At 37.3% G+C, this 27019-nt stretch overlaps 1 protein-coding gene across 4 annotated transcripts in view; it reads right to left on the bottom strand.

The window, feature by feature from the left end:
* Positions 1 to 27019, bottom strand: part of TRRAP (transformation/transcription domain associated protein) — a 75534-nt gene that overhangs the window by 39102 nt on the left and 9413 nt on the right. For all 4 annotated transcript variants that reach the window (XM_027656440.1, XM_027656443.1, XM_027656441.1 and 1 more), the window contains 30 exons: positions 26466 to 26700; positions 25385 to 25712; positions 25171 to 25268; positions 24392 to 24586; positions 23651 to 23842; positions 22061 to 22226; positions 20578 to 20834; positions 19848 to 20048; positions 18790 to 18941; positions 17535 to 17734; positions 16280 to 16497; positions 15958 to 16155; positions 14797 to 15057; positions 13653 to 13814; positions 13322 to 13418; positions 12758 to 12879; positions 11468 to 11638; positions 10679 to 10747; positions 6694 to 6813; positions 6250 to 6369; positions 5730 to 5894; positions 5148 to 5329; positions 4685 to 4883; positions 4154 to 4282; positions 3261 to 3527; positions 2490 to 2696; positions 1633 to 1791; positions 1412 to 1546; positions 1103 to 1213; positions 96 to 242 (listed from right to left, as the gene is read on the bottom strand). In XM_027656440.1, the coding sequence (XP_027512241.1) occupies positions 96 to 242; positions 1103 to 1213; positions 1412 to 1546; positions 1633 to 1791; positions 2490 to 2696; positions 3261 to 3527; positions 4154 to 4282; positions 4685 to 4883; positions 5148 to 5329; positions 5730 to 5894; positions 6250 to 6369; positions 6694 to 6813; positions 10679 to 10747; positions 11468 to 11638; positions 12758 to 12879; positions 13322 to 13418; positions 13653 to 13814; positions 14797 to 15057; positions 15958 to 16155; positions 16280 to 16497; positions 17535 to 17734; positions 18790 to 18941; positions 19848 to 20048; positions 20578 to 20834; positions 22061 to 22226; positions 23651 to 23842; positions 24392 to 24586; positions 25171 to 25268; positions 25385 to 25712; positions 26466 to 26700 (5263 nt within the window). The remainder of the gene's footprint in view (positions 1 to 95; positions 243 to 1102; positions 1214 to 1411; positions 1547 to 1632; positions 1792 to 2489; positions 2697 to 3260; positions 3528 to 4153; positions 4283 to 4684; positions 4884 to 5147; positions 5330 to 5729; positions 5895 to 6249; positions 6370 to 6693; positions 6814 to 10678; positions 10748 to 11467; positions 11639 to 12757; positions 12880 to 13321; positions 13419 to 13652; positions 13815 to 14796; positions 15058 to 15957; positions 16156 to 16279; positions 16498 to 17534; positions 17735 to 18789; positions 18942 to 19847; positions 20049 to 20577; positions 20835 to 22060; positions 22227 to 23650; positions 23843 to 24391; positions 24587 to 25170; positions 25269 to 25384; positions 25713 to 26465; positions 26701 to 27019) is intronic.

The following is a 27019-nucleotide window of genomic DNA, read 5'->3' as shown; positions in this document are numbered from 1 at the left end:
ACAGTGAAGAAAAGATTAGTACTGTAAAAATCAGTATGCAGATATCTCAGGTGCCAGTGAAACCCAAAGCCCTCCAGGACTAGAACATAACTTACCACAGTCATCAGCAGCTTGTCAAACCACTGCAGCTTCAGCTCTGACTTGGGCCACATGTCTGGCCGTAAAGCTGTTTTCAGCAGGTTGACACAGCGGCGAGAAAGCAACTCCCCAGGAGATCCAGCTGTGTTTGAGTTGTCATTTACCTACCAATTCATCAGAATTACACCCTTTGGTAACCAGCTCATTAATTTATTATGTATTCTAAGCAAGCATATCATTTCTTACTTCTGCAACAGATAGGCTTAAGTAGTTTTATCAGCACAGTCACAGAGCCTTTAAATGCATAAAAAGCTGACAACTAATAGTAAACACCAGAACTGGCGTCTAAATTGCCAGCTAATTACCCCAAATCACCCATCAAAGGTGTATTTAAAAAAAAAGTTTCATCCCATACTTTATTGCTACAACTCTGAACATGCTCAAGATGGTTAATCTTTACTGTTTGCAAGGTACCCATAAACATATGCAGCTCTTTACTCAATTCATCTATATACTTAAGAGCCCATCTACTCTGTGCAATAGACTGTGGTGTATAAAATCCCATGCTAATTACCAGCTGAGTCTGCTGCAGGAGCAGAAGCCATAAAACTTCTCAGCTTTCAGCTACACCCAGCTAATTTTCCCCACTCTAGAAAAGTTAATTCTCTGAAAATTTGGTGAAAAGCTTTAGTTCTACAAGCTGGACGAAAAACAAAAAGTAATCCCATGTTTTGGATCTTGAAAATACCACTACAGTCATTATCCTTATATATGTAATTGATAGTCATTCCCTATTAAACTCTCCAAATATTTAGTTTTAGGGTGAAGTATTCTTGCTCTTTAACCCAGGCAATAGCACAACCATACTTTGCAGCACCACGCAAACACATAAACGAATCAAGGAAACAAAGTATAGGAACACTAGAATAATCCAAGTATAAAAGGGCCTGTATGAAGAGAGGGGTTTAATGTTTTTGGCTACCAATGCCACACTGGTATTTCCATATCAGAACAAACACACTACCTGGCAAGCGATCCTAATCAGGAAATTCAAGACTGTGTCTGTGTGCTGCTTGTCAATCGGCTTGGCAAGGAGGGCATCAGCTCCTGGCAGGGACTGGCTACGTCCAAACACCTGCATGTACACAAAACACAAAACCCATAAGCAAGACTGAAGAAGGAAAACAATGAGAACAGATTTAAAATGTTTTCTAAAGCTAAAACCTTCAATTTAGGGAGTCTGAGTTATGGGGAAAAAAAAATTATGGTGAATTCCTTAGTTAGTGCAGGTTGTAATTTCAGAGTCTCTGAACAAACCCTGATTTTTTCTTACAGCACTTATTGCTCCCGTAGCTGTCCTGAATCGTTTAACTTCTTGGCCAGAATCCACAGACAGTCCTCTTTTAACAGCAGATGAGGCAGAACTTGCTCCTTCTCCACTTGCACTTGAGTCCATATCTGAATCTGGCTGAAATATCAGCAGTGTGCATGTTAAAAAAACTACACTTAACTGTGTAACAGTTCATTCTTTAACCATTTATTTAGACTTCCTACCTGCTGGTCTTTAACTCTTTGCAATTCCCATTTAATAACCACTTCAGCAAGATCCACAGCTAATTTTCTTTGCTCTATTGTAACACTGGGAGTGAAGCCCAGTCTCTGCATGGCACTAACCACATGCTGAACCAAGTGATGTCTCACTGGATAATAAACCTGAAAAAATGGTTTCACAGAAATGTTAGTCATTAACCAAAAAAATTCTACGCAAAAACCAGAAAGTTGAAATAAAGCAAAATGATAAAATAGTCATCAATCCCAGAGTTTGCTAAATCTGTACCACATACAAATTTTGCCATCTGGAAAAGTAACTGGTGCTTTGAAATAAAATTTTGGCTACAATTTTCAGTAGGGACTCCTGATTTCATGTACCCAAATGAATGCGTTCTTTTTAAGAGTCACAATTTTTCTCCAGGACCAATCACGTTAATTTTTTGCCAACCCTTTAGAGAGCTTCAACTCACATTTGAACACACTCAGATATTTTCCAAAAAGGGCTGAGACATCTTTCCTCAAAAGTGCCTTAAATGTGTATTAGCTGCCCCTTTGGATTGCATTCTAATATGCTTTTTCAAAAGTGATCCTATGCTGACATTCTGCAGCATTCCCCCATTTGTCTGTGCAACGAGTTCATCTCATCCAACACTGAGTTTTAACTTCAATCATGATAGAGCTTAATAAATTATTTGCTACTAAATAGTTGTTTTCAGTTATAGATAAGTATCTTTAGAGACAGATTATACATTTTGCAGCTAAACCATATAAACCAGAGTATGTTATTTTTCTAATCAAACTGCAGTTTACTTCCTTGATATGGGAGATACAGTGACTACCAGAATAACTGGTACAAGTACCTTGAAATGTTGTACTATCAAGTGCAAAATATGCACTAGTTGGGGAACAGTATGACCCTCTTCCACAATGATTTTTCGTGTCCAGTGAGTGAGCATCTGATGTCCATCCTCCATCCGAGCAGGCACAGCTGGAGTCAGAATAGCCATGGCCTGCCTGACAATAGCTCGGGCCTCCATGGCATGAGCCTTCAGAAGACTGTGAAAAACCTAAACACCAAAGTTTCTGATCAACATTAATACTATACGTATTTATGAAAACAAAGCATTTATAAAGAATGAGAAACTACAACATACGTTTTCTAAAAAAATACAATCTTTCCCTAAAGGCCCGTAATTTGTTAAATGTACGACGATATATCATCATCAGAAGTATACAGTATGTCCTTCTGTTTCCTTTACATTCCATTTTCTTCCTCCCTCTCCACTGTCCAATTCAAAGTTCTCCCTTGGTCCTCATATTCTGTCTCAAATGAAGTATCTATCTCTTAAATGAAGAAACATTTCCAATTTTTGTTAATTCAACCAAGGACTTTTCACTGTCCCGCTTATCCTCTCTGTTTTCACATACCTTCAAACTTTCTTCTACACTCTTCTATCCACAAGTAAATCATATTAAATATTTGGCCTGCTCCTTCTGTATTGGTGGTATTTGAATCTAACTGTTCCCTTTATACTAAGTACTCAAACCCACTCTCCACCTTCTATCCTGAATCTTAAGCACAGGGCAGAACTTACCAACATCCCTTAAACAAACAAACACAAGCCCAATACCTGCAGAACTATCTTCTTATGGATGGCAAATTTGGCAATGATGTGTGCCAGAAGCAAATGGCCACTGTATTTGCAGGCTGGGTCCACACAGGCCTTGGACAGGAGGCAAGGCCAGGCAAAGGTCATGAGGCGCCTCAGTTTGCTGTTGCGGTTTTTGTTGTTGTCGTGGATGTGATGCGGGGCGTGCTCGACCAGCAGCGTGGCAAACTGCAGCAGGTATATCCTCAGGGAATCCAGCATGTCAGCCTGTTTTTCTGGATCAAGTACCTATCAATGAGGAGAGAAGGAAAGTGAGGGATAAAAAAAAAAAAAAAAGAAAAAGAAAACAAAAAACCCGACAAGTTTTATTATTATGAAAGCAAAGTCTTAGCCTTTTGCTTTTTGAGTGGTTTTTAAGAAGACTGAAACCTGTAATTACTTTTTTGACTGGGTTTAGTACCCTCAAAACAACCTCCTGAAGTGTGAACTTTTAAATAACGAGAACATCTGGGAATTTCCAAAGTGTTAGCCTATAAAAATAAATAAATCAAAAACCCCAAGCCTCATCTTCAACATTTCTTTTATAATTGGTTTCATGAAATAGCAGTGAATTAGAAAGGTACTGCTGTTCACTCATGGAAAGCTTTCCTTATAAGAAAGATACAGATTACAGTCATGTAAGGCCCATCTTTAAAGACAGATATTCAAGTTCTGAAGGTATCAAAGTGAAAATTGTAGTCCAGTCCTACTGATGACTGATGGATCTCATGTTCAGTGTTATGAAGCCATTTGATGTAAGAGATCATAATATTCAGAATAGCACAACTAATTCAAATTAGGATTGAAAAGCCAAATGAGAGGAACAACTTTTTGTTTTAATTTTCAAACACTTCAATGTAAACAAGGATTGTTACCTTTGTAATAAAAACACTAGTGATGCTTTCTGGATTATCTCCTTCTGGGTTTGGAGGTCCTAACAGCTGTTCGCCTTCTCCCTTTTCAAAACTGTACAGGAAAGCAGGATTCAGGATATGTTGCAGCACCTACAGAATATAAACAAAAAAAGTAAGCCTGAACTATTGCATGGCAGGCAACATTCAAGCACTTTCATATGCAAACCTGCATGTTGGACACACTCACCATGTTACAAAAGGAAGCTATAAATAAAACCCTAAGAAAAAGACACACACAGATTTTTTTCCCCCCTCTTCCTCCCTTCCAAGGGCAAAGATTCTTAGAAAGTGTAAACTAGTCAGCAATAAAAGCAAGATGAATTGCTGTCTCTGTTTATTATCACTCTTCTTCAGGTATGATATTTTCACCTAAATGGTTCTGCCAATTATCGAACTCGTTGACATTTAAGTAAGCAAGTTTTGTTGCCCTAGTTCCCAAGACGAAAATTAAACCTAAATACCAGGCTTCTTTGATTTAATTGCTTTAGTTACCTTGGCTTTGAGCTCATCTCCAAAGTTTGGGTCATTCAAGTCTACAAACCGGAAGAACAAAGCCCGTTTTTGGGGAATACTGTAGTTTTTAGGGATCTCTTCTTCCATATATTCCTTTAAGAAAGTCATATTGCAGAGAAATCGACCCGTAAAAGCTCGCAGCAACTGGAAGAGTAACTCTATATCACCATAATTCCTTCTGTAAAAACATGTAAAATACAAAGTTTCTGTGAAAAAACACACAACCTACTATGCTGATGAAACTAATTTCGGGTTTAAGGAGCAGAGAGGCAACAGCAGGCACTACCAGAGGCGTGGTTTTAGAGGAGTGGCAGTATTATGAAATATATTACACTTTCTCTTCAATAACTGCAAGCCATTTTTAGTAGCCCTACATACCTTTATAGCACTAAAATTTTTAAAACAATGCATGCAAGGTATAGGAAATAACAGTTTTACTTACTTGCAGTAATTCAATAAGCAATATGCCAACAGCTTTGGCTCCTTCCAGTTTGTTGCAGCCATGTTCTCCTTACGGTGTCTCTCCTGGAAAGCTTCACTCACCCACACACGTTTCAGCTGATTCACCAAGGAATGTTGATTTGCTAACCAACATTCATCATTCTTAACAATAATACTTATGATCTGCCCAAAGGAAAACAAGACAAATGCACAGTCAACATACAACAGGTCTGTCAGTAGAAACAGTGACATAAAAACACTTCTTTAAGGGCAATTAAGGGTTCTAAAATATTCAACAGCAAAAAAAAGTGAAATACAAACTAGTTTAGATTAACAAAAATAAATTTCTGCATCAATTGTTTCTGTTGCCGTGTTTTTCTCTTGTATCCTACTTGATAAAAAAGTGTAGGTAATTCGAGTCTCTTTTTCCTTCTCAGGGTGACTCCACCTACAAACACTTCACATGTTTTTCTATGAGCTATAATACACACACACACACATACTGAAAGCCTGTAATGTAAGAGGCTTGCAGCTGAAGAGGTTTTAACTGTCTAGAGCAAAGATAAACAAGAATAAATGATACTTTGATAGCTTGGAACTGCAGATCCAGACGCATTGTGGTGGTGCTTGGAGACCCAGGTCTCACGGCTGCCTGGGTACCGACGGGCAAGAGCAGAGTGATAAATCGGTTGGGATTAGCTGCCAGGACATCTCGCAGGGGTTTGGCATCTTTATGCTTTAAGAAACTCTGCAAAAGGGGAAGAAATAATTTTAATAACCTTTAAAAGCCAAAATGCCAAAAGGTTATATTATCCTGAAGCTTTTATATCCCTCACTAAAGCCGCAGAGGTCGTATTTCACGTATATAAAAACATCGCCTACAACTTCAGTAACAGCCCTACATGATGTGGAAAGGTATAAAATCAACACTTCAGGACAAACAAATACAAACCCAAGAATAGGCACCCTACAGTCAGAGTAAGACCATGATTAAGGACTACAAGGTCATACAGCAATAAAAGGTGCAAAAGATGAAAAGCTTTTTGTTCACCAGATTTGTGAAGTTGAGGGCTTTTTCCTGTTCCCCTTTCCACACAGCTTACCATAAACATTCTGCTCCACTGGGGATCATTTAAAGTGGCTTCCATCATGAACAGTTCCACAGTCTGGGATGGATGACGTGTCAAAAATTTTATCAGTGGTTCCCTGAATGGACTGCCAGCCTGAAAAATTCACAAAGCTTAAATTAAAAATGCAGAGTATAGAGTATTTTCAACTAATTTACTACCACTCAGAAAAATACATTTGACTTGGCATTCATGCAGATACAAAATGTTCAGAACTTTCATGATGACAATTTATTGACACTTTAAAAACTTAACTTCTAAGAGTGTATGACAAATGTTAATACCTCCTAAAGGCTTGAAGAGCACATTTTGTTACATCAAATGTTCCCATGCCACATTTAAAATATTATAATTATTATACACTAATGTTTAAAAATGCCATAAAGCAAAAATTTCAGCAATATTAACTTCCACTCTTACCTCAATTAACATTGCTCGTTCTGTTTTCATAACAACTTCCAGGAGAGGTTTAACCAGAGTCTGTGGGGCAGCTGGGATCAGATGGAATAAATTTATAATTGCTGAACAAATCTTCATTTCCTACAGGTAAAAAGAAACAGGGTTGAATTAAACATTACCAGCTACAATGTATAAAAACAGTATCACACATCTTACTTATTTGTTCCTCTCCATATTAGCATAGCCAGCAACCAAATGTAAAGGGTTAACATTTATACAGCATCTACTTACCACAATGTATGAAACAATTGCTCTTGTGGAAGCCTGCCCTGCCCCCCTTGTAACATCATGGTTTAAATTTTATTTTCTTTGTCAGTATAATGGTGTTTTACAGGTAAGAGCTAAACACTGTGCAACAATACTGCTGATGGGGGAGTTCCAGGGTGCTCACTGCACCGCACCAAGTGGCTCATGCATCAGACAGCCAGACCTTCCCATCTAAACAATCTCTCATACACACCCCACACCTCCAGATTACATGTGAAGGAAAAGAGAGACAGTTTTCCCACAGCACTGCTCAGTCTATTTTGCAAACAGCTTGTTACTTCAAAGAAAAGTCAACTCTGTTCTCCCACTAGATATTAAATTCTACAGAAGTCTAAGATAATTTTGCATCTTTATTTCATTGTGTGATTAAAATGGAGACTGTATTTCAGGTAGGTAGAGTGTGGATTTCCTTCAGTAAGAAAAGGGAAAGGAAAAAAAACCAAACATCCACCTTCACCTCTCTCTAAAACCAAGTTCTAATGTGCAAAATATTATCAAGGGCACTGCATTTCCTCAACTGAATTTAAACACAAAGTATTAGGCCCCACTCCTTTAACATGATCTGCACAGACAGACCCTGACAAAAACTACTCTCCTGGACTGAAGTGTAGGACTGAGAACAAGAATAAAAACTTTTGAAATTACTTATGCCTTCAGAGAAACAAACTCCTGCTCTTCTCAGCACAAACATGCTTAACATCCTTAACAGCAATGGCATCAAAACAACTCTGCCACAGACAAACAGGGGACAATTCACAGCACTGCACTCAAAGGCACAGTGCACTCTGCCCAAAACACAACAATAAAACTAACAAACCACAGTTTAAAAGAAAAAATAAAAACAAACAACTACAACAAAAAAACCCATGACAACAAAAAAAAAATCCCTGTGCCTCCACTGATTTTCTCACCTCTAGCCCTTCTGCAGCAGGCTGAACCAAAACAGAAGTCACAGCATGAAAAGAAAAAGCCCACAAAAATATCAAATAAATGTACAAATTAGTACATGCTATTCTTCAGGCTGCAGTCTAACTTCAGTACAGTTACTTTCTCATCTCGAATGGAAAGAATTGAGACAATGAGCATCTCACATGCTCCAAATTGCCCTCCAAAGAACTAGGATGAAAAGTACCCTTTTTCCTACTTGTACACTGATTAGACACAGTTTCTCAAATATTTATACTGAATAAAGAGATATTGGAGATTATTAAGTTAGGGGAAACCATATTTTAGCATCTTCAAAGACAAATTTGGACAGCATCAATTATGAAACCACCAATTATGAAATCATTTTCAGTACTCGAACTGTCAAGCTATACAGTTCCCTAAAGCTACAAAGTCCTCTTAGGCTGTAATGCAGAATTTCCACCACGGAAATTCCACCAAGGAAATTTCCACCCTCTCACAAGAGGGACAGCTGGAGGCAACCATCTAGTCAAAACTTACTCTTTCAATTAGCAGACATGACCTAAAATCCCATGCCTTTCCTTAGGGAGGCAGGGAAGAGAGGAAGAAGGGTTTAAATCAAGCATTTCACTCATTGGGCCAATGAATTACATTTTAAGCACTAGTTAATATGTTATGTTTTAATTTGTTCATTTCTCTAAACAGCCAGGTCACAGTTCAGGATCACAGTAAGACTGTCATAAATTATTTAAGTGAACAAAAGTTATTCTGGCATCAATGTGGATCTTTATGATAGTCATCAATTATTATGCAGAATTTTTAACTGAAATGTCTGAAGTTTTTAGTTTGTCTACAGTTACCATTTACATATGAAAACTCATTCCCCAGACTTTTGAACCATTCATGAAGAAGCCTTGCTGACCAGGCACTATCTGCACTCTGCTGGAGAATTGCATGACACCAACATTGCCATCAAATGGCACCTTGACCCAGTGCTGCTGGAAAGAGATGCAATGATTGTAACAGCCCCATGTACAGGTAGGGAACACCAGGCTTTCCCAGTCAGTTCTCTCTTCCAATGTGTTTTTACCACCATCAGTATTTAACCACATGGTCTGAATGATCCAACCCTGATAACACTTCCCAGCATTGCTCCTAAGTGAGTATCTCAGATTTTGGAATCTCATTATGATCAGGAAAAAAACAGAGTAAGTGAAATGCCAGCTACAACAACTGACCACCAGTCTCACCATCCCAGTTTTTCCACATTTAGAAGATCCAATGACAGCAACAGCACAATGTACATACAGACACCTGCCTGCCACAGCAACTGGCACATGGACCATTGCTGTCTGTGTCCTCCTTGAGTTTTTATTTTTTAAGGAAACTTTAGAGCAACAACTAAAGAGTGGAAAAGTAATATTTAATCAGCTCTGCAGTCACACAATCCTATTTGAAATGATTCCAGAGACTTCTCTCCTCCCTCAAGATGTGACAGTAGATTCTTTCTCAAGTGTCTGGTGTGCACCTCCCCCTCAACATACCAGTGTTTTAAACCAACATTAAAAAAAAAAAAATCACAGATCTAGGAGACTAAACATACAATTACATAGAAAACATTAATAAAAAACATTAAAAGCAGGAGAATTCCCAACTAAACATGATTTAGGCACAACTAAAAACTGGTCTAGAGGTGCCACATTGTGGTCTAAAAGACTGTTGCTATAAAAAGATATGCAAGATATCTGTAATCATCACTTTTGAAGAGCAAATCCCAAGAGAAGAATATGAAGGCCTTAGAACTACTCTGACCCGAATAAAATGTGTTTAACTGAGAAATGCACAGTGTTTTAGTTAAAAACATAAGAAAAATTCTATTCACCTTCATTAGAGAACATCCAGTACTAATAGAAAGAAATTATCAAATTCACATTTAAAAGCTCTCTTTGCAATGACAGGAAAGACAAATGAAAAACCATTAAGCCATTTCCATGTTTTAAGGGAAATAAAAAGCCAATCTAATTTCATCCTAATTTGAAAAACAAAGATATTAATGAAATTCCCCCCATTTTTTCCTAGTTCCAATAATAAATCTCAACACTTAATATAAGTGATAAATAAAACATTAATAGAAGTATGGGACTTCTGACAATCTACATAAAACTACGCTGAAGCAGGAATTCCCATCAGTGCTGTATTGCTAAGAGCACACAGTATTGACATTACTGTACAATTTTCCATTTATAAGACAACTAATCAGCTTCCCATAGTTAACATTGAGACCATTAGTTTCAATGGGAGAGAGATTTTAATGTGATCTCAACAAGTAAATACTGAACTTGGTTTTAATAAATGTAATTCACAATTAACTGGGATTATATTATCATTATGTATAATTTTCAAAAGACTGTGTTAGGAACATCAAACATAGTAGTGAAGAAAAGAGGGATTATGCTGCTGAGCTCATCAGCCATTCCAATGAAGAGCAGACTTCTAAGCAGAAAATCCTAAGGGGGAAAAAAAAAATCCTTGAGCTGTTCCCACACCAACCTGTAAGTAAAGTCTTTAAAGTAACCCTTTTAAGAAGATAAGAAGCTTCTCTTACTGAGATTTCTAACAAACATTCAATGTAGATACAAGTTCATCAGCTTGTAACAAAGCATCAGTGTGTAATCAATCATGGCTACATTTACAATTGAATGAGTTCTGTAATTCTAAAACGTTAATACCACTTATTTCTTCTCTTCTCACATAAAAGCTTTCATTAACTCACATTTCCATCACTCCTTTGTCCACCTTTGTGTGTAATAACCACAACTTCCATCCATTTACGCAGGTGTTGCTATAAAGAGAGGATAATTAGTATTATTCTTCTAATTAGACTGTTCCATTTTAGCATAAACTAAAAGAAAAGAAGTAGAGGCAGAAATAATTCTTTGAAGAAAACAAGGGGGAAAATTATTAGCTATTTTCATTCCCTCAGATTGAAAAGTTTTCTGTTACTAAAAGCTCTCTCCATATTCACCTAAGCAGGGATTATAAGAACACATACATTACACACCACAAAAAACCTAAGTCTGATAGGTTTACACTTGTTTAATCATTTGCTTGATATGGATGCATTTAAATATCCATGCCAAAAGGATAAAGAGTTCCCATATACAGTTTAAAAACTGCAAATAAACACTGCAATGCCTTCCAAAATTTAATAAATCAAGAAAGCACCAACACAGACTTAGTCCATTAGGAAGTAAAACATATTTTCAAGGTACTGGTGGTATCTTGCTTAAAGATGAATTTGTCCAAGCAGACCTTAGCATAAGTAGGTATGTCTTCACTAAAAAATAACATCTCTTAACTTTTTAGTTTAGCAGTTCCTTAGAAATACACTCAAAATGTTTAAAGAAATCGCATTTTTATTAATTGTGAAACAAAAATCTTTCAATTCCAATACACACAGTGAGTCACTACTGAATTGTTCTTTGACTTTTCACCAACACAAATAGTAGCTAGAAGAAAAATTCTTCGGGAAGAGCTAAAGAAAAAACTTGAATGGGCTTACCATCATCTGATCACAGAATTTATCATTGAAAGAGTTGGGGAAAAGTCTGGTAACTGATGTCAAACGATTCACAACGTTCAGGGTCAGGCTTCGATAGTCTCCCAACATCATCAGCAACGGCCTCATGTGGGTGTGGATTTGATCAACTTCTATGGTAGCTCCTTCCAAGAACTGCAAGAGAGTACATGACTAAGATACAGGTGGAGAGGGAAGTGACATCTCTGCAAAAATCTTTCTTAAAGAGATTCAGCTGACTTGATTTTTCTTCTTGTATTTTGCACTTTCAGAATGTAATAGTTCAAACAACACTTATTGCTGGAAGTGTATCCAGTGACAGGATGGATTTGGGAAGCACTGAAGTATTTCTGACACACTGCAGGATATTCCAAAAAATAATCAAGTAGGAGATCTTAATACAGACGGATTGAAAAACTGCTACAGCTATAAATTAAATACACTATAAATACAGCTATGGATGAACTACTTGGACACTGCTTTATTAAGAACTGCCTGTGAATGTGGCCAAAGCCATTAAGCAAATTTCTGTGTTACAATCTGCATGCATCCTGAGCAACATAAAAGGTCAGAAGAATCTGTCTCCAAGCAGTCAGAGACAATATTTCCTGTCATAACCAAACATCCTGTGGGCATGAATTTATCACAGGAAAAAAAACCTAGAAAAATCTGATGTATAAGTCAAACAATCCTTATTTCCTCCCTCTTACATCTCAACCCAACTGTATTGTCAACAAGCCACAAATAATAAGTACATTCCCTCTCATGACCAGAGTGACAGGAAAAGACATCTGACTTTTGGTCAGTCAATGGCATAAACAAATGCAAACAGTTACATTCCCTGTTACATGTCAGCCAATCTACACAGCATTACTTACAGCATCTTTGTAATTTCATTAGCTCTGTTTTCATTTAGAAGAATAGTATTAAAATCTTGCTGAATTGGAACTAGGCACAGTTATTGGACAACAAATCATGATGAACAAGTATCTTTTTCCCTGTCCTTCCAGTTGGACAGAAAGACTGAAAAGATTTACCATGGTCCTTATCCAAGAGCTTATAATGCTTAATTTCAAGCTGGATAATTTTTATGGCTAAATTCAGGCCCCCAGGAGACCACATCTGACAGAAACTCCTATCAAGTGTCACTAACAAAAACTGAACAGAGCAGCCAGTATTCCCTGTGGAGAACTTTCCCAAGAAGTTTTGTACCAAGGAAGTAAAGCAGAGAGAACAATGGCCTCAAAAGGAATGTTGTTTATTTAACACAGTCACCTTTCTCATGCATGCTTCTCCTGCCTCCTGCAGTTCATTATTTGTTGAATTCAGTGCCTTGAAGAGTGCAGCAATGATCTTCTCTCTTGACTGAGGCAAGTAATTGCAGGCAGCTAGAGCATCTGCAAATATCAAAGGAAATTTGTTCTCTTTGTTAACACAATTTCAAAAGAGAGGGGAAAATAAACCCTAATTCTACACCACTTCTAGTTTCTTTTTATGTCATCTTAAATTACAAACAGTTAAAGTATTACATGCATTGCCAAAAACAAGACACATCATAAACCAGTAAAAGAATGGGAACTCTATTAGTGTTCTTAAGTTTTCTTAGTGCTATATAACATAATTAATCTCAAACTGTTTAGGGTTCATTTCAGAAACTAAATTCTAGTCATTAAGAAAGCAGCCATACTTTCCCATTATTCTCTCCATTAAACTGTGACCTCTAGAGAGCAGTCATCAGTCTTCCAGGGCTCAGGTTTTCTGCTGATCCTGGGAAGCAAACTGCCCATTGCTCACAAGGACACTTAACTACATCAAACTTTGTTCAGGAATTTTACTTACTTAAGGCTGCAATTCGAAGAGGTACAAGAGATGGAAGACTTTTGTAACAAGGTAGTTTCATTAAGGCAGAATCTTCAGCCTCACATAAATTCAATAACTAGGAAAAAAATAAACAATCATTTTAGCAGCGTGACTCACATTTGAAACTGAACCTTTTGAGTCTTGTTTCCTCAGAACCAAGTTTATGGAAACACATTAATCAACCTTCACATTTCACCTTTTGAAAGTTTTAAAATGCACAAAGAAAAATGCGTATTTTTAACACTGAAAGTACTAACACCATCACTGATAAGTATCTACATTCAAATATAAGAACATAAAGAGAAAGTACCTCTGTGTAGAAAACCTTGTGTTCCACAACATTTAGATCCATTGTAAACAATCGGGGTTGCAGGGTTGTGCAAAAGGTATTTCCCTCCATCAGGCCAATCTGGGCATTTGCAGGTTGATGCCTAAGTAAATGCTTTTTAGGAGGAACCATGTCTTGGAGAACCTACACAACACAATTTAGATGACTGAATTAGTATCCTATTCAAATGACCCCACAGACCCAGGCACTGAGAAGACACCACTAGTCATGGCTGCACATCTCTATCCATTTGCTCCAGATGTATGGCTTGAGAAATCATTAAGGAAGAACAAAAGTATTTCTCTGAACTAATTTAATTCAGCCAGTTCACAAAACAATGCAGTATCTGTAATTAATACATATTCTCTGTTAAATATATCTATTATTTTTAAAAACTTCACATGGTGTTATAAAGAAAGAAATTCATAAATTGAAGCATTTCAAACATTCAAGTAAAGAAAGAATATTTTAAGCTCCTGAAATATCAGAAAAACAAAAAAGTTAGTGTAACTTCTTTCCATTACACCAACTTCTCACTCTCCTCCATAAACATCTTTAGCAAAACAAGATATCAATTAGGAGGCTTGTCTGTATGTTCCCAAACTACAGTAATGACATCTCTAGTTTGGTATGTTGTCGTGGTCCCTAGGGCTCACGTACATTCACTTGTCTTTCAAGAGAATGAATGCTATTAGCATTAGTATCTAGCTAAAAGTTATTTCAACACCAGCTTGGATCTTTATAGTCCCTTTCTGGATAGGGAAAGGCACAGCAATATGCCTCATATTTAGAGAAGAACACAAAGTGGACATTCAAAACGCAGTATATACATGGCCTAGCTTATATCTGCTTCGTGGTTGGATGAGCAGCCCATAATTTAATGAAGTAAATGAACCTGAAGACACTATAAATACTGGCCAAGAGTCAGGCACAGCTGTATGAATTTCTGTAGTGCTCCAGCCACTGTGTACTTTAGAACACTGAAACCCAGCAAATGACAAACATATGCTATCAAAGCACGAAGAACTTCATTTCCTAATGCGGAAAAATGTACCCAGGAATCATTTCTGCAAATCCAAACTGGAAAACAACTTTAAACTCAGGTTCAGTAGGTATTTCTGCTTACCTCTTTATGTGGCTCCATAATCACTGTGACACTTTTCCCAGTGACCTGTGCAAGCACCTGCAATGAATGCATGGCTTGTTTTCTCACAGTAGAGTTTGGAGAGGTTACTTCTCGAACAAGGTCATGTGTTACATGATGGAAAGACTTTTCCTGTGCTGCCAGGATTTCTTCTGTTTTTTCTTCATCTTTTAAAGGAGTTGCACATCTGATCAAGAGCTGTTCTAACGTGGTCTTTGCCATAGCAACTGCTCCATTGGAAACCTGGGGCATCACGGATTATTTTTATTAACTAAGTACAGAACAAAGATCTCAAATCTACACAGTACTCACCAACAAACTTAGAATTTCATTTTGATGAATCTTGTGCAAATGGCTAAAACCTTGGAAAAATAAAACTTAAACAGAACACATATTCAAACAGTCTTCCCATCAATCATTCCAAAATTGCAAGCTGCAGTGCAACATAATTTTATAAATGACCTCAAGCACTGGAATCCTTCACAATGTTGTCACCAGGTGATTCACAATGAGAAATGATCAGGCAGATGGATCTCTAGGTACATATAACTACAGTTTTTTGGTAAAACACAAAATGAACAAAAAAATCAGTGGGTTTTGTGCATGTTTTTCAGGAAAAGAGGAAATGTTCTCAAATTTCACCACGGGAGGTTTAGATTGGATACTGGAAAAGAAATTTCTTCAATGAGAGGATGGTCAAACATTGGAACAGACTGTCCAGGGAAGCAGTAAGTGTTCAAAAAAATGTAGATGTGGCACTTGGGGATATAGTTTAGTGGTGAAGATGGTAGCATTCCATTAATGGCTGGACTTGATAATTATTTCCAACTAAACTTAATGATTCTATGACAAGTGACAGTGAATCCATGTTCTTTTGGTGACCTGCATGGGGCCTGTACATTCTACTCTGAAAGAAACAAGTGTAATCCCAACAACTTCAGCACAGTTATGCGGAAAAATCTGACCTCATTCCTAACTTTGGGTCTTGGTTTAAGTTAACATGACTAAAATTCACTCCCAACAATTGCAGATACGATGCATTCTAAAGGTCAGTAAAATCAAGATTAGCAAGAGTTCAATCTGTGGGAATTTAGGAACAGAAGTTTTCCCCACACGATTTGATATAATTCATTCATTACATACCTCTCCAGTCAAATCCATCATAACAAAGAGAAGGGCCTTCAGGAAAGTTTGCTGGTTCTGGAGAACCCAAATTAGTGGCAGCCGTTCCATAAGAAATTTAATTGACACAACACCTCCCAGTTTAGCATACCAGGCTTGCTCATAACAGCAAGCACATAAACGCTCCACAATGTACGAGAACAAGGGAAGCTGACAAGCCTGGAAACAAAGAAATGGGTCAGTTTACCCTTTTCAGCTCATTGGTAGCCTCCAAAATTTTAGAAGCAAAATTGCATTGACTGAAACTACACCGTTTAAATGCCTTTTTAAAAAAAAAACTCACCCTTTCTTTTGAGCCCAAGATGATGCTCGCAACATCAAATATCACTGCTAGAGCCACCTCCCCTATTTTGCAGAGCTCCTTCTCCTCATATGCCATGCAGATTGCTATGGCATCAATAAGCACCAAGGGATCCATGCCTTTTGACCCATTTTCTTCGCTGTGAAACATGGCTGTGCTAGGCTGGCTTCCAACCTGATAGCACTGCAGCAAGAAAGGACCTGCAATTTGTAAAGGGGCAGAAAAGAGAGAGGGGGGAAATAAAGATAAAACAATAGATATTTCAATATGAATAGTCTTTTAATTAAATTTTACTATTCCTCAGACTAGCTAGTGGTGGAACCAGTAAGCCCTGTGCCTATTTGCATATAAATGAATTGTAAAGCATTCTTCACTTTCAGAAGAAAAAAAAAGATTACATCTACTTGAATATTTTCTTCTATGCACTAGACTGTGCACTGCAAGATTTAATTAAAATGAAGAACCATAAAAATTCAAGTTACATTAATGTGACAATGAAGAGTGATATGTCTACTATATGTCTTTTCCCCCATTACTTGTCATACAGCCCAAATCCAAACAAAAAGTTTTCTTCATAGATACAAGACACTGCAGCACTCTAATGTTCAGTTAGTTCCTCCAATGGTCCTTCAAAACCACAAGTGAAACCAACCCAATTAAAGGTCATCCACAAAAATTACTGTGAGCATCAAGTTACACAAATGCTCTGGAACTATCACAGAATGAACGAGGTTGGAAAAGACCTCTGAGATCATCAAGTCCAACCTTTGACCCAACATCACCTTGTCTACGAGACCATGGCACTGATGCCACATCCAGTCTCTTCTTAAACACCTCCAGGGACAGTGACTCCACCACCTCCCTGGGCAGCCCATTCCAATGCCCAATCACTCTCTCTGTAAGGAACTTCTTCCTAATGTCCAATCTAAACCTCCCCTGTTGCAGCTTAAGACTGTGCCCTCTTGTCCTAAAAACTATATACAGCTCCAAGCTGCAATTATTTCATTGGCTGCAGCATTTTGACAGTATTATTAGGTGACTGTTTTTTAAAACCTGCTTAATTTTCACCACTCAAAAGAATTAAGACGTAATTCATCCATCAGCAAAAAAACCCAACACAGCTGCACAGAGGTGACTGTAATATCATGGGTTTCTTAAACAAATTACTGCGAGTAAAAGCACAAACCCCTCCACTCCCCTCAGGAGAGGCCACAGGATCTGTGTCCCCGTTACTCACCACACTGCTGAGCCACTGCCACCATGGTGTAGTGGCGGATCAAACTGGCTACAAAGGGCAGGGCACTGGGCCTCAGGTCCTTGATCACCGCGGACATGAACGCCCCCGTCAGCGCCTGTTCAAAGGTTTTCCGAGCTGGAGTGTCCTGAGCTTTGTAGCGATGGGAGATGATCACACTGGGTATGGACTTCTCAGTAAAGCTGAAAGACAGCAGAACTTCATTATAATCCTAAACTGCAGCACTGGCACCTCACTCACAACCATTGGAAAGCACTTGATTTAAAGTTTGCTCTTGATATCTAACTCCTTCTCCACCTCCTGTTTTCCACTTATTTTGATAGAGCTAGACCAGTTCAGTTGGTCCATATTAATTTTGTCAACCACTGGTCTCAAACATGATGGATAGCTCAATTTCATCAGGAACATTTAAAGGCAGTGGTTTAGAAGAAGCCACGTACATACAAATAATAGGTATACAGGCATCACACAGCAACTCAATTACAGAATGTCATTTTCAATATTTTGACATTTTCCCCTTTTCTAAAATGACATTTGATTTTAATCTTGAATGATTGAAACAGTATTTATCAAATCACCGCCCAACAAAACCTATTCATTGCAAAGCTATATTTATGTCAAATTTAAGAAGTCCAAACTGTGAAAGCTATTATGCTCTTTAGCAATATTTACTACACTTCAAGAGTAGAAGTCAGCACACACTTTTTGGGCAGAGATGTTAAAGCTGTCTAAAAATAATACACTCATTAAGTATCAATGACTAAAATTGTAGTACAGGTAAAACAGAATTCAATAAAAACCTCCCACACCAAGACAAATGGAGGTTATGTGTGTGACTATGCTATAGCTTAGTGACTAAACGAAAGTGAAATTTGTTTCACTTTAGTAAAAGTGAACATGTACATACAAAGATGTACATACAAAACATCTCAGTCTAAATTAATCTTTAAAATACAACTGAGTATCAGACTATTCCAACTATTTAAATATATGAAACTAAAATTCATTTTAAAAAGAAGTCTGATCATATGTAATAGATTATACATTAGGCTGTGATTAGGGGAAGAAAAATAAACTACGAAACATTAACACAAGTCACCAGCATTAAATACTATGCTAACAAAATTCCTTTTTGCCAGCAGTTAAAAATCCCAGGAATTGCATTGCCTCTAAACCGGGTTATTCTATAGACACTATAAATTTTACATACACATTTAGGTTTAAAGAATTGTCATACTTGGGATGTGCAAGGAGCTGGTATAATGCATGTTTATTGTCATCCAGGCTCATCATAGCCACTAGGAAACACTTGATGACCTCCCACGCCTGCCTCCGGTAATAGGGCTCCGTGTTGGCGCTCTTCAAACAGTCCAGGGCAGTCTCGATTGCCTGGGATGGGAAAGGAGAGAGTAACCAACCACTTCTGCTCCTTGCATTTACAATTAATCAAGGGAATGGTATCATTAATATATATTAAAAGTAGCTTTTAAAGTATGTACAATTTGGAGTGCCTACATTAAGAAACGCACAGAGTGCCTGAGAGAGGGGGCTCGAAACTATTATGGTATTTGCTGTGCTTTTATACATGTTGAGTTTCATGGCAGATACATCTATTTCCACAGTCAGAAAGCACTTCAAGTTATGAGTGAGGCAAACCTTCACTCTCTCTCTCTTCTCCCTCAAAAGACATTTTCTTCACCTTCCCTCAAGCAGTAATTGCTGTTCCTAATCCCTACATACTATATGTATACAGTGCATTTATATCCACATGTAAATGTACCAAAAATACTCTGTCTTACAACAGAGCAATTTGTATTTTCCATGCATGATGAAATGTCCCTGTAAGCAACTTCTAAACACGGCTTACTTAATGGAAATAGCAGTCTTCTTTTGCAAGAAGATTTAATACATTTGAGAATAATTCAAATCAATTTCTTAAGATATGAAGATGACTAAAAAGGTGGGGGTACATCACTTTAGGAAATGTCTATGCTTTATATATATATATTCCTGCTCCTCACCTAAGCAACACACTGAAAGTTCCAACCTTATCCAGTCTGTAATTGTGTGAAACCATTTACTTGTGCCAGTTTAGCTCTCTATTCTATCACTTTGTAAGAGCAAAACAGCATGTCTACACCCATTATTTTGGGGATGACATATGACACAGTTTATATGGGAAATAAAGAAAGAACTGGCAGACACACCACATATTTTATGGAGGTTTTACAAGCAAACAAACTTAGTAAATTTTCGAGTTGGTTTCTCAGCACCGAAAGTAAGCGAAGCCCTTACCTTTTCCATTGGGAGCTGAATGGATGCTTTGCAGTCTGAAAATTCAATTGTAATACTGGGTCCTTGGATTTCTGTGACTACATATTGCAGTTTCTGCGATTCCTTTAACATCTTCCTGTTACTTCCACCAAACTTGCCCAGCACACGATAAGCCACGTGAGAGATGCTGTCTGCGGGGTTGCGCAGAGTGCGCCACAGAGCCTGCATTCCAAACAGGACATGGGCTGAGCAGGATTACTGCAACGTTTTTCAAGTTTAATGTACAAAAATATTTCAAGGGTAAAGTATGTGCAAGCACTGTATTAGGGGAAATAGCCACATTTAAAACATTGTTCTGAATTTTAGCCACATCATCTTCATTGCATACATAAGACTTAATGACATGTTGAAGGTAATTGGCTTTCCTTGGGTTTTTTGTTTTGTTTTTTTAATGATCCAATTCTAATTATTCTCTCATTAATCACTGCTCATTAAATTATTGTTACTGAGTCCCACATCTTAACTTTAACCCTTTAACAAAGTATATAGAAGGAACAATTCATTCACTTCTAATTTTCAGAGTTTTCAGCTTAACAGCACAACAACAACTGTCCTTTTACACACACATCTGGCTGGCACGGTTCTCATGACAGATTTTTCAAGTTTTTATAACCAAAGTTTCACACAAATTTCTAACAATATTTAGCAAATCAACGACCTCTTGTGGTCTAACAGGAAACAACACATTTACCTGCATTAGCTCAGCTCGAACTGGCTGAATATGATCATACAGGAAGTCTGGTTGCAAGTTATCCACACACAATTCCAGAGTTCTTAAGCCTTGGCTAACCAGGGTCTGGGATCCATTGAGAGCTGACACCAAGGGGTCCATCAGCATTGGCAGATAGGGCAGCAATGAGCTCAAACGAACAGGTACAGTGAGGCAGAGCTCTACAAACAAGTCCTTCATGTGTTGTTTATGAAGCCCACTTTGTAACATATTAAGTCCTGAAAATCACGATAAGTTACACAGTCAAAGGAAAAAGACAGCATCCAGTTTATTGTTACAAATTGCTACTTCCTAAATTTTGAACAACCTGACATTTTTAAATTCTGCAGAGAGTCTGTAAATAATGGATTTACAAAATATTATACCATCCATAATTCTAACTTACATCTAAGGATTTCATGCAGAGAATGCTTTTATAGGTACATGCATACAGAAGGGAAGAGTATCTATGCATATTGCAAAGTTTGATACTAGATTCAACAAAGCAGCATTTGAATACAGCAGATGAAAAAAAGAAAAAGATAATTGGACTCAAACTTCAGCCTTGTAACTATAAAAACATCCCACACAGAACAAATTGTTTTTAAAATATTGGGAGTCCTGAAAAGAAACATTTAATGAGTTCAAGTACATTCACTGTCCCATACAGCCTAAGCATATTCCCCAAGTTATTTTTCTCCCCATGAAGATTCCATATACTCCATAAACCAAGCAACCTCTTCTACACTGACACGTTCTACATAATGATTTATTGTTAATGGACATACTTCCTAACCAGAATAAAAACTGTCCCTACAGCTGTAGATGAGAACCAGTTACAGTCCTGGAATAGTTCCAATTAGCTTGTCCTTAGGTTTAAGTAGTTCTCCACATTTCCTTGTTCACCCTCAATATCCCTGGAACACACTCCTTGCAAGCACAAACGCTCAATTAATCAAATTGATTGTTATTTCCACTTCTTTCTGCAGACTGGCACTACTTGCATTTCTATTCATAATGCCCTTGCAGGTGCACACACATGCTCTCAACTGCAGAACCACCAGAGCTTTGCTGCAATGCTCTTCCCACAAAACCAGTGATGGTCTAGAAACGTTGCTTCTCCTACTCACTTCTCCCTCAATGCTTTATGCCAACAAAGTTACCCACAGCCAAAAAACCAAAAGAAACAAACAAGAAAATCCCACAAGCCCCACAATAAAAAGCAGAAAAACAAGCAGCAGAAATTGTGAAGCAGCCAAAACTATGGAGCCTGAAGCAGCTGATAGTAAATGAAAATAAGCCACATTCAAGATATTTAATCAACTGCTAAGCTAAAAATCAGAAGCTACTTATCAGGGTTAGGGTTTTAATTTTGGGGGGGTTTAATTACAGAACATAACTTTATTACTACTATTTACATAAAAAAAATCAGAAGGTGGGGTGGGGAAAGAAGGTATTGTTCTACCTTGCAGTAAGTTTGGTAACAGCGGCAAGAATTCTTGGTATAACAGATCATGACTGCCTCCTCCAATAGATCTGAACAGTGCTCTGAGCAGCAGGAAATAGTTATAGGGCTCTTTGGCAGTCTGTGCAAGTTCCATAGAGCTGTTCACAATCTTGTGCAAATGTGGCTATAAAGAAAATAAAGCTTGAAGATTAATAAAATACCCATTTTATCATCATCGTACTGTACAAGAGTTCAGCAGGAGATTCTGCGAATTTGACACAATGAAAAATCTTTGCTCTACAAAGAGCAAACCCGGGGATGTGGAGCCAAAATCAGGTGTCAGAATGACAAGAAATGACACTTGACAATATTAATTTACTCCTGATTTAACTTCATCACTAGTTCTTAATTTCATTTTGAACGCAAATTCTTTTAAATAAAAAAAGAATTACAGAAGTGGTGGCCTTTCTAGAGCAGAGGACAATAACAGTTTGAAGGAATCATTAAAGAGTTGATAAATACAAGTATTCTCACAGATCAGGGACAAACAGTAACACAATTCTGGATTTTATTAACATCTAAAAAGCTCTCCCCATTGCTATGCAAATGTTGCAAATGGCCTCCATCATTCAATTAAATTGTCTACCCAAGGCCCCTATCATCAATCCTGCAGAAACAAAAAAAGTAACAGAAGCATGAAACTGTGAAGGTAGTAAATTACACTCTTTAAATTTCATCTCCAGCTTATAAAATCCAAATGACCTTGATTCTGATGACAAACTACAAGAGCTTAAGCAAGATTACATAAATACTGCTTCATATTACTAATGAATATTGCTTCATATTATTGCTATCTTTCAAAGAACCTGGAAAATTGGTGGGCCCCACTCTGTTCTACACAGTTGCCTGTATCAGAAATTTTGTTTGTCATAAGGTAGAAGGAAGAGAAATGAAATGATGAGAGAGCAATCAGTGTTCCATTAAAATCTTAAATATCTTTTCTAAGTATAGGCAGCTGTTGCTTTTATGAGAAGTGCACGGTCTTACTTCAAGCTCAGCATTTCTAAATTCACTGAATAATGAGACGATCTCATCAACATAAATAGATCCCTGGAATACAGACAATATGTTGTAGATGGAAAAAAGCAGCATTCCTTAAACCCAGAATTTCAAGAGCATAGAAATATCCAACTCAAGAGGTAGATGTCATTGAATATGACAGGAGCAAACAACATTCACCACACACAAAAAAGTGATTTCAATCCAAGCAAAACTTCTATGTTAACATGGAAACAAAGGTGAAAAATATGCGAGATGTGCATCTTCTGACCATGAAGTTACACAGGTTTATGGCAATCACAGAACACAATCATAGGTTGGCCATTTATACTCAGAATTAGTTCAACACTTCATAGTTTCAAATATGAAGCAAACGTTCACAGAAACCACCTCTTATAAATAAGACAACCTACTTGGCATTTGGAAAAAATGGAGATGCATCATAAAGAGTGCTTCAAACATTAAAAGACTCTCAAATGCTAGACAGCATAAAACTCTTAAGAGCCTTGTTTTTAAAACAGAGTTGTTTTTAACACAAATGACCTTTACCTTCAGCATTTGTTCATTTTCAGCTGCAAACAGTGAAACAGAGCCAAAGACCAACTTGAACAGCTTGAGATACAGATTGGAGAGTTCCACATTAGAGCCCATTTCTGGCAGTCGATCCAGGAGATACTCCACCAAAATTGTTGCAAAGAGGGCAGAGGTAGTAGGGTTTGCCAAGAAGGAATTGGCAACAATCTATAAAAGGAAAGCAGAAAGAAGTTATTACTGCTGTAATAAAAAGAACAAAAGGATAAAAGCACTATCCATTAAAAAAAAAACCAACCAAACCCTAAGACTGATTTCTTTCCCCACCACCACTGCTACCCAAGTGATTCAGGTTGTCCTCAGTGGAAAACAATCATATATGTAACTTAAAGTTCAAGTTTAAAGTTTAATTTTAAATGGATATTATAGGATTTGCATTCTGTAAAACAGTTGAACATTAACACAACAACCTGAACAAAACAACAACTCCACAGTGTTCAATACTGTTCAAGAATAAATTCCATTCATATCTTCTAAAAGTGCTCATGTTTGTACTGCATCACTTTGTCTGAAAAGGTTTTGGAAAATCCACGTTCACATTATTTTCATAGACTACTTTTTCTATAGATTGCTTCCAGTCCTACATGCTAATTTCAACATTATTAGTTATAATTCCACTTCAGCCATATGTCCCTCAAGGCATAAGTTATTTCCTACATGCTTTTTATTATCAGTTTTAAAAAGTAAACAAAAACATACCTGAAGAGCATAGTTTTTTGAGATTCTCTCCACCATGTAAGGAACAGTAGTTTGAAAGATTTCTTTAAAAGTTAAAGGGTTCATCATTGTAAACACACCAGCAAAATGCTCCAGAACTTCCTTTTCCTCTTTCATCCTGACTGTCTGACAGTTTGCTACTCGAACATATGTCTGTCCATTTCCTGCTATTTGAACCTAAATACAGCAATTGAGAAAACACATATATCAGTTACAGAATTTGAGTAACTTTCCCCCCGTTATTCTTAAAAGTCTTTTGGTAAAAAACTTCAGATTTAATAGGTTTCACATGCAAGCCCCATACAATTAGAAGCTGGGCAAAAGAGCCAACCATGACAAAAATATTAAAATAGAGGTTTCTCAGCACAGATTTTAAAACTGTGACGTTAGGAGCAGAAAAAGATGAGAGCAGGAGATATCAGTGCATTCGTAAAGCTACTTAATACTCAATCACACACATTTACATTTCATCAGTACTGTGTGTAACTGCAGAAGATTAACACAGACATGTGAATGTTTGGACTGACAGCTAAACCATCTCTTTCAAGAAAAGATTTAATCCACTACATGAAAGAACTATTTTTAGTCTGACATGCCTGCATAAACACAGACAATAATGGTTGTTAAGAAAACAATCTAGTCCTTGCAAGTGGTACTTTGAAATTCGGAGAATTTCTAAATATCCTTGGTAAAGACTTATTAAAAGATCTAACACAAAATCAGTTGTGTAAATCAAAGTGTGATGTGGGCAGGTTACATACCTGATAAATATCCAAAGCTTGCATTGCATATTTTACCAGTTTTATATAGATTTGTGTCTCCTTAGGTTGCAACTGTTTATTGGGAATGAATTGTGCTTCTGAAAGAAGAATAAGATGGTAGTTAGCCATTAAAAATACTACTTGCTTTCATGCTAGAGAGTTTTAACTGTGGAATTATGAAAGATAAATGTAATTAAATATTAGGCAGCTTTACCCCCAGGAGCTTTGCATGACGTGATGCCCCACGTGATTGTCTTGACACCACAGACCAAAGTTTTCACCAGGCTCCGGCAATCTGTGACCTGGAATGTCTGTTTATCTTCTTTTTCCTTCTCTCCTTGTTTTTCAAATACAGGTACTGGTGCAGGGGCCACTGGAGTGGCTGGGGCAGGAGATGGAACAGGAACAGGGGCTGCATTTGCTGCTGTTGGTACCCCGGGCAACGCGGCTTCGGCAGCGCCGAGCTCAGACTGGGGCTTGCATTTCTTAAAAATCACAGACAGCTGGTACCGGGCTATAGTGTGGAATTTCAGAACAAAGACCTAAGGCACAAAGAGGAAAAGCAAATGAAAGAGTAAGGGAGAGGGAAGGGAAAAGAAAATGTTTATTCCTCAAAAATCAATCTAAATTTAAAAATACTAATACTGCAAGTCAGCATACCGAGATCGATAAAACAACTATTTCTGAAGTCATTCACATTTTTAAGCCTATTAAAGTAGTTTGCTTACTTTAAACAATTGGTGCATTCCCCATTTAAAAAAAAAAAAATTATCAGTAGGTCTTCAATGTGAATATATTTCAAATTTTACAGATTTTGTTGTGCTATACCAAGGATCTGTGAGAAAATCCTCTTTCAGGTTTAAAAAAAAAAAAAACCACACCAAAAACAACTCACACATAACCAGAAGGCATTAAAAAATACCAGTCTTACATGCTATTAAGCAGGGGGAAAAGGTTATAACTACAATTTAAAATAAAATAATAAAAAAAAATAAAACCAGCAGTTAAGCTACCATAAAATAGACATTCAGATATTCAGTTTCCTGCTTTGAAACAAGTTGCTGGATGAAGCTGATTTCACAAAGTATCTCCATATCTCCACTACACTTCAGATATTATCTGAGCTGCACAGCATTCTAAAAAACCCTTCTCTGAAGCACTAAAGTGAAATACAGTCCACAGGCTGTTTCTACACATTCTCATTTCCGAAGAAAGGAAAAATTAAAATGTGATTGACAACATACTGTAAAATAGGATATTCAACTTATTATGAAAAGCTATAAACAAATCAATACCTCCAGCATTCTCATAAGAATATCTCTACCATTTCCATTTTCCTGTTCACTTTTAGATCTGATACAGTCTACCAAATTTAGCAGAAGCTTGCAAGACATGGTCTGGATACTGCTGGGCAAGGACTCATCATCAATGTTCTTGGCAAACAACTGGACAGCAAGAGAGAGGTCATTGAGTGGCAAATGCTGCCGGACATGATGAACCAGGTCTGCCAGAGTGCTGTAAGCCAGGGGTCTGTTGGTAAAAACAAGAAAGGAAGAACACATGTTCTGAGTCCAGTTAAAATTGTTGTTAACTTGAGTTAACAAATAGTTCCTACCTGGAGCTATTTCCAAATTTCTAAATGTAAATTTTCTATTTTCACATGCAAACCCAGAGCTCACAAGGCTTTTTCGGTTACATGAAAGAATTATGACCTGTACAATCTACCCCAAGATGCAACAATCTGTCCCACAACACCTCTCTGATCTTTCTTTCCTCCCCTGCAGAACATCCCAGCACATATTTTCATGTACATACAGTTCACAGCAAATTAGCACATTTTAAGCCACGT

The sequence above is a fragment of the Corapipo altera genome, unplaced genomic scaffold (genome assembly GCF_003945725.1).
Source record: "Corapipo altera isolate COAL_440 unplaced genomic scaffold, ASM394572v1 104, whole genome shotgun sequence".
NCBI lineage: Eukaryota > Metazoa > Chordata > Aves > Passeriformes > Pipridae > Corapipo > Corapipo altera.
This window is presented reverse-complemented; position numbering and strand designations above follow the sequence as displayed.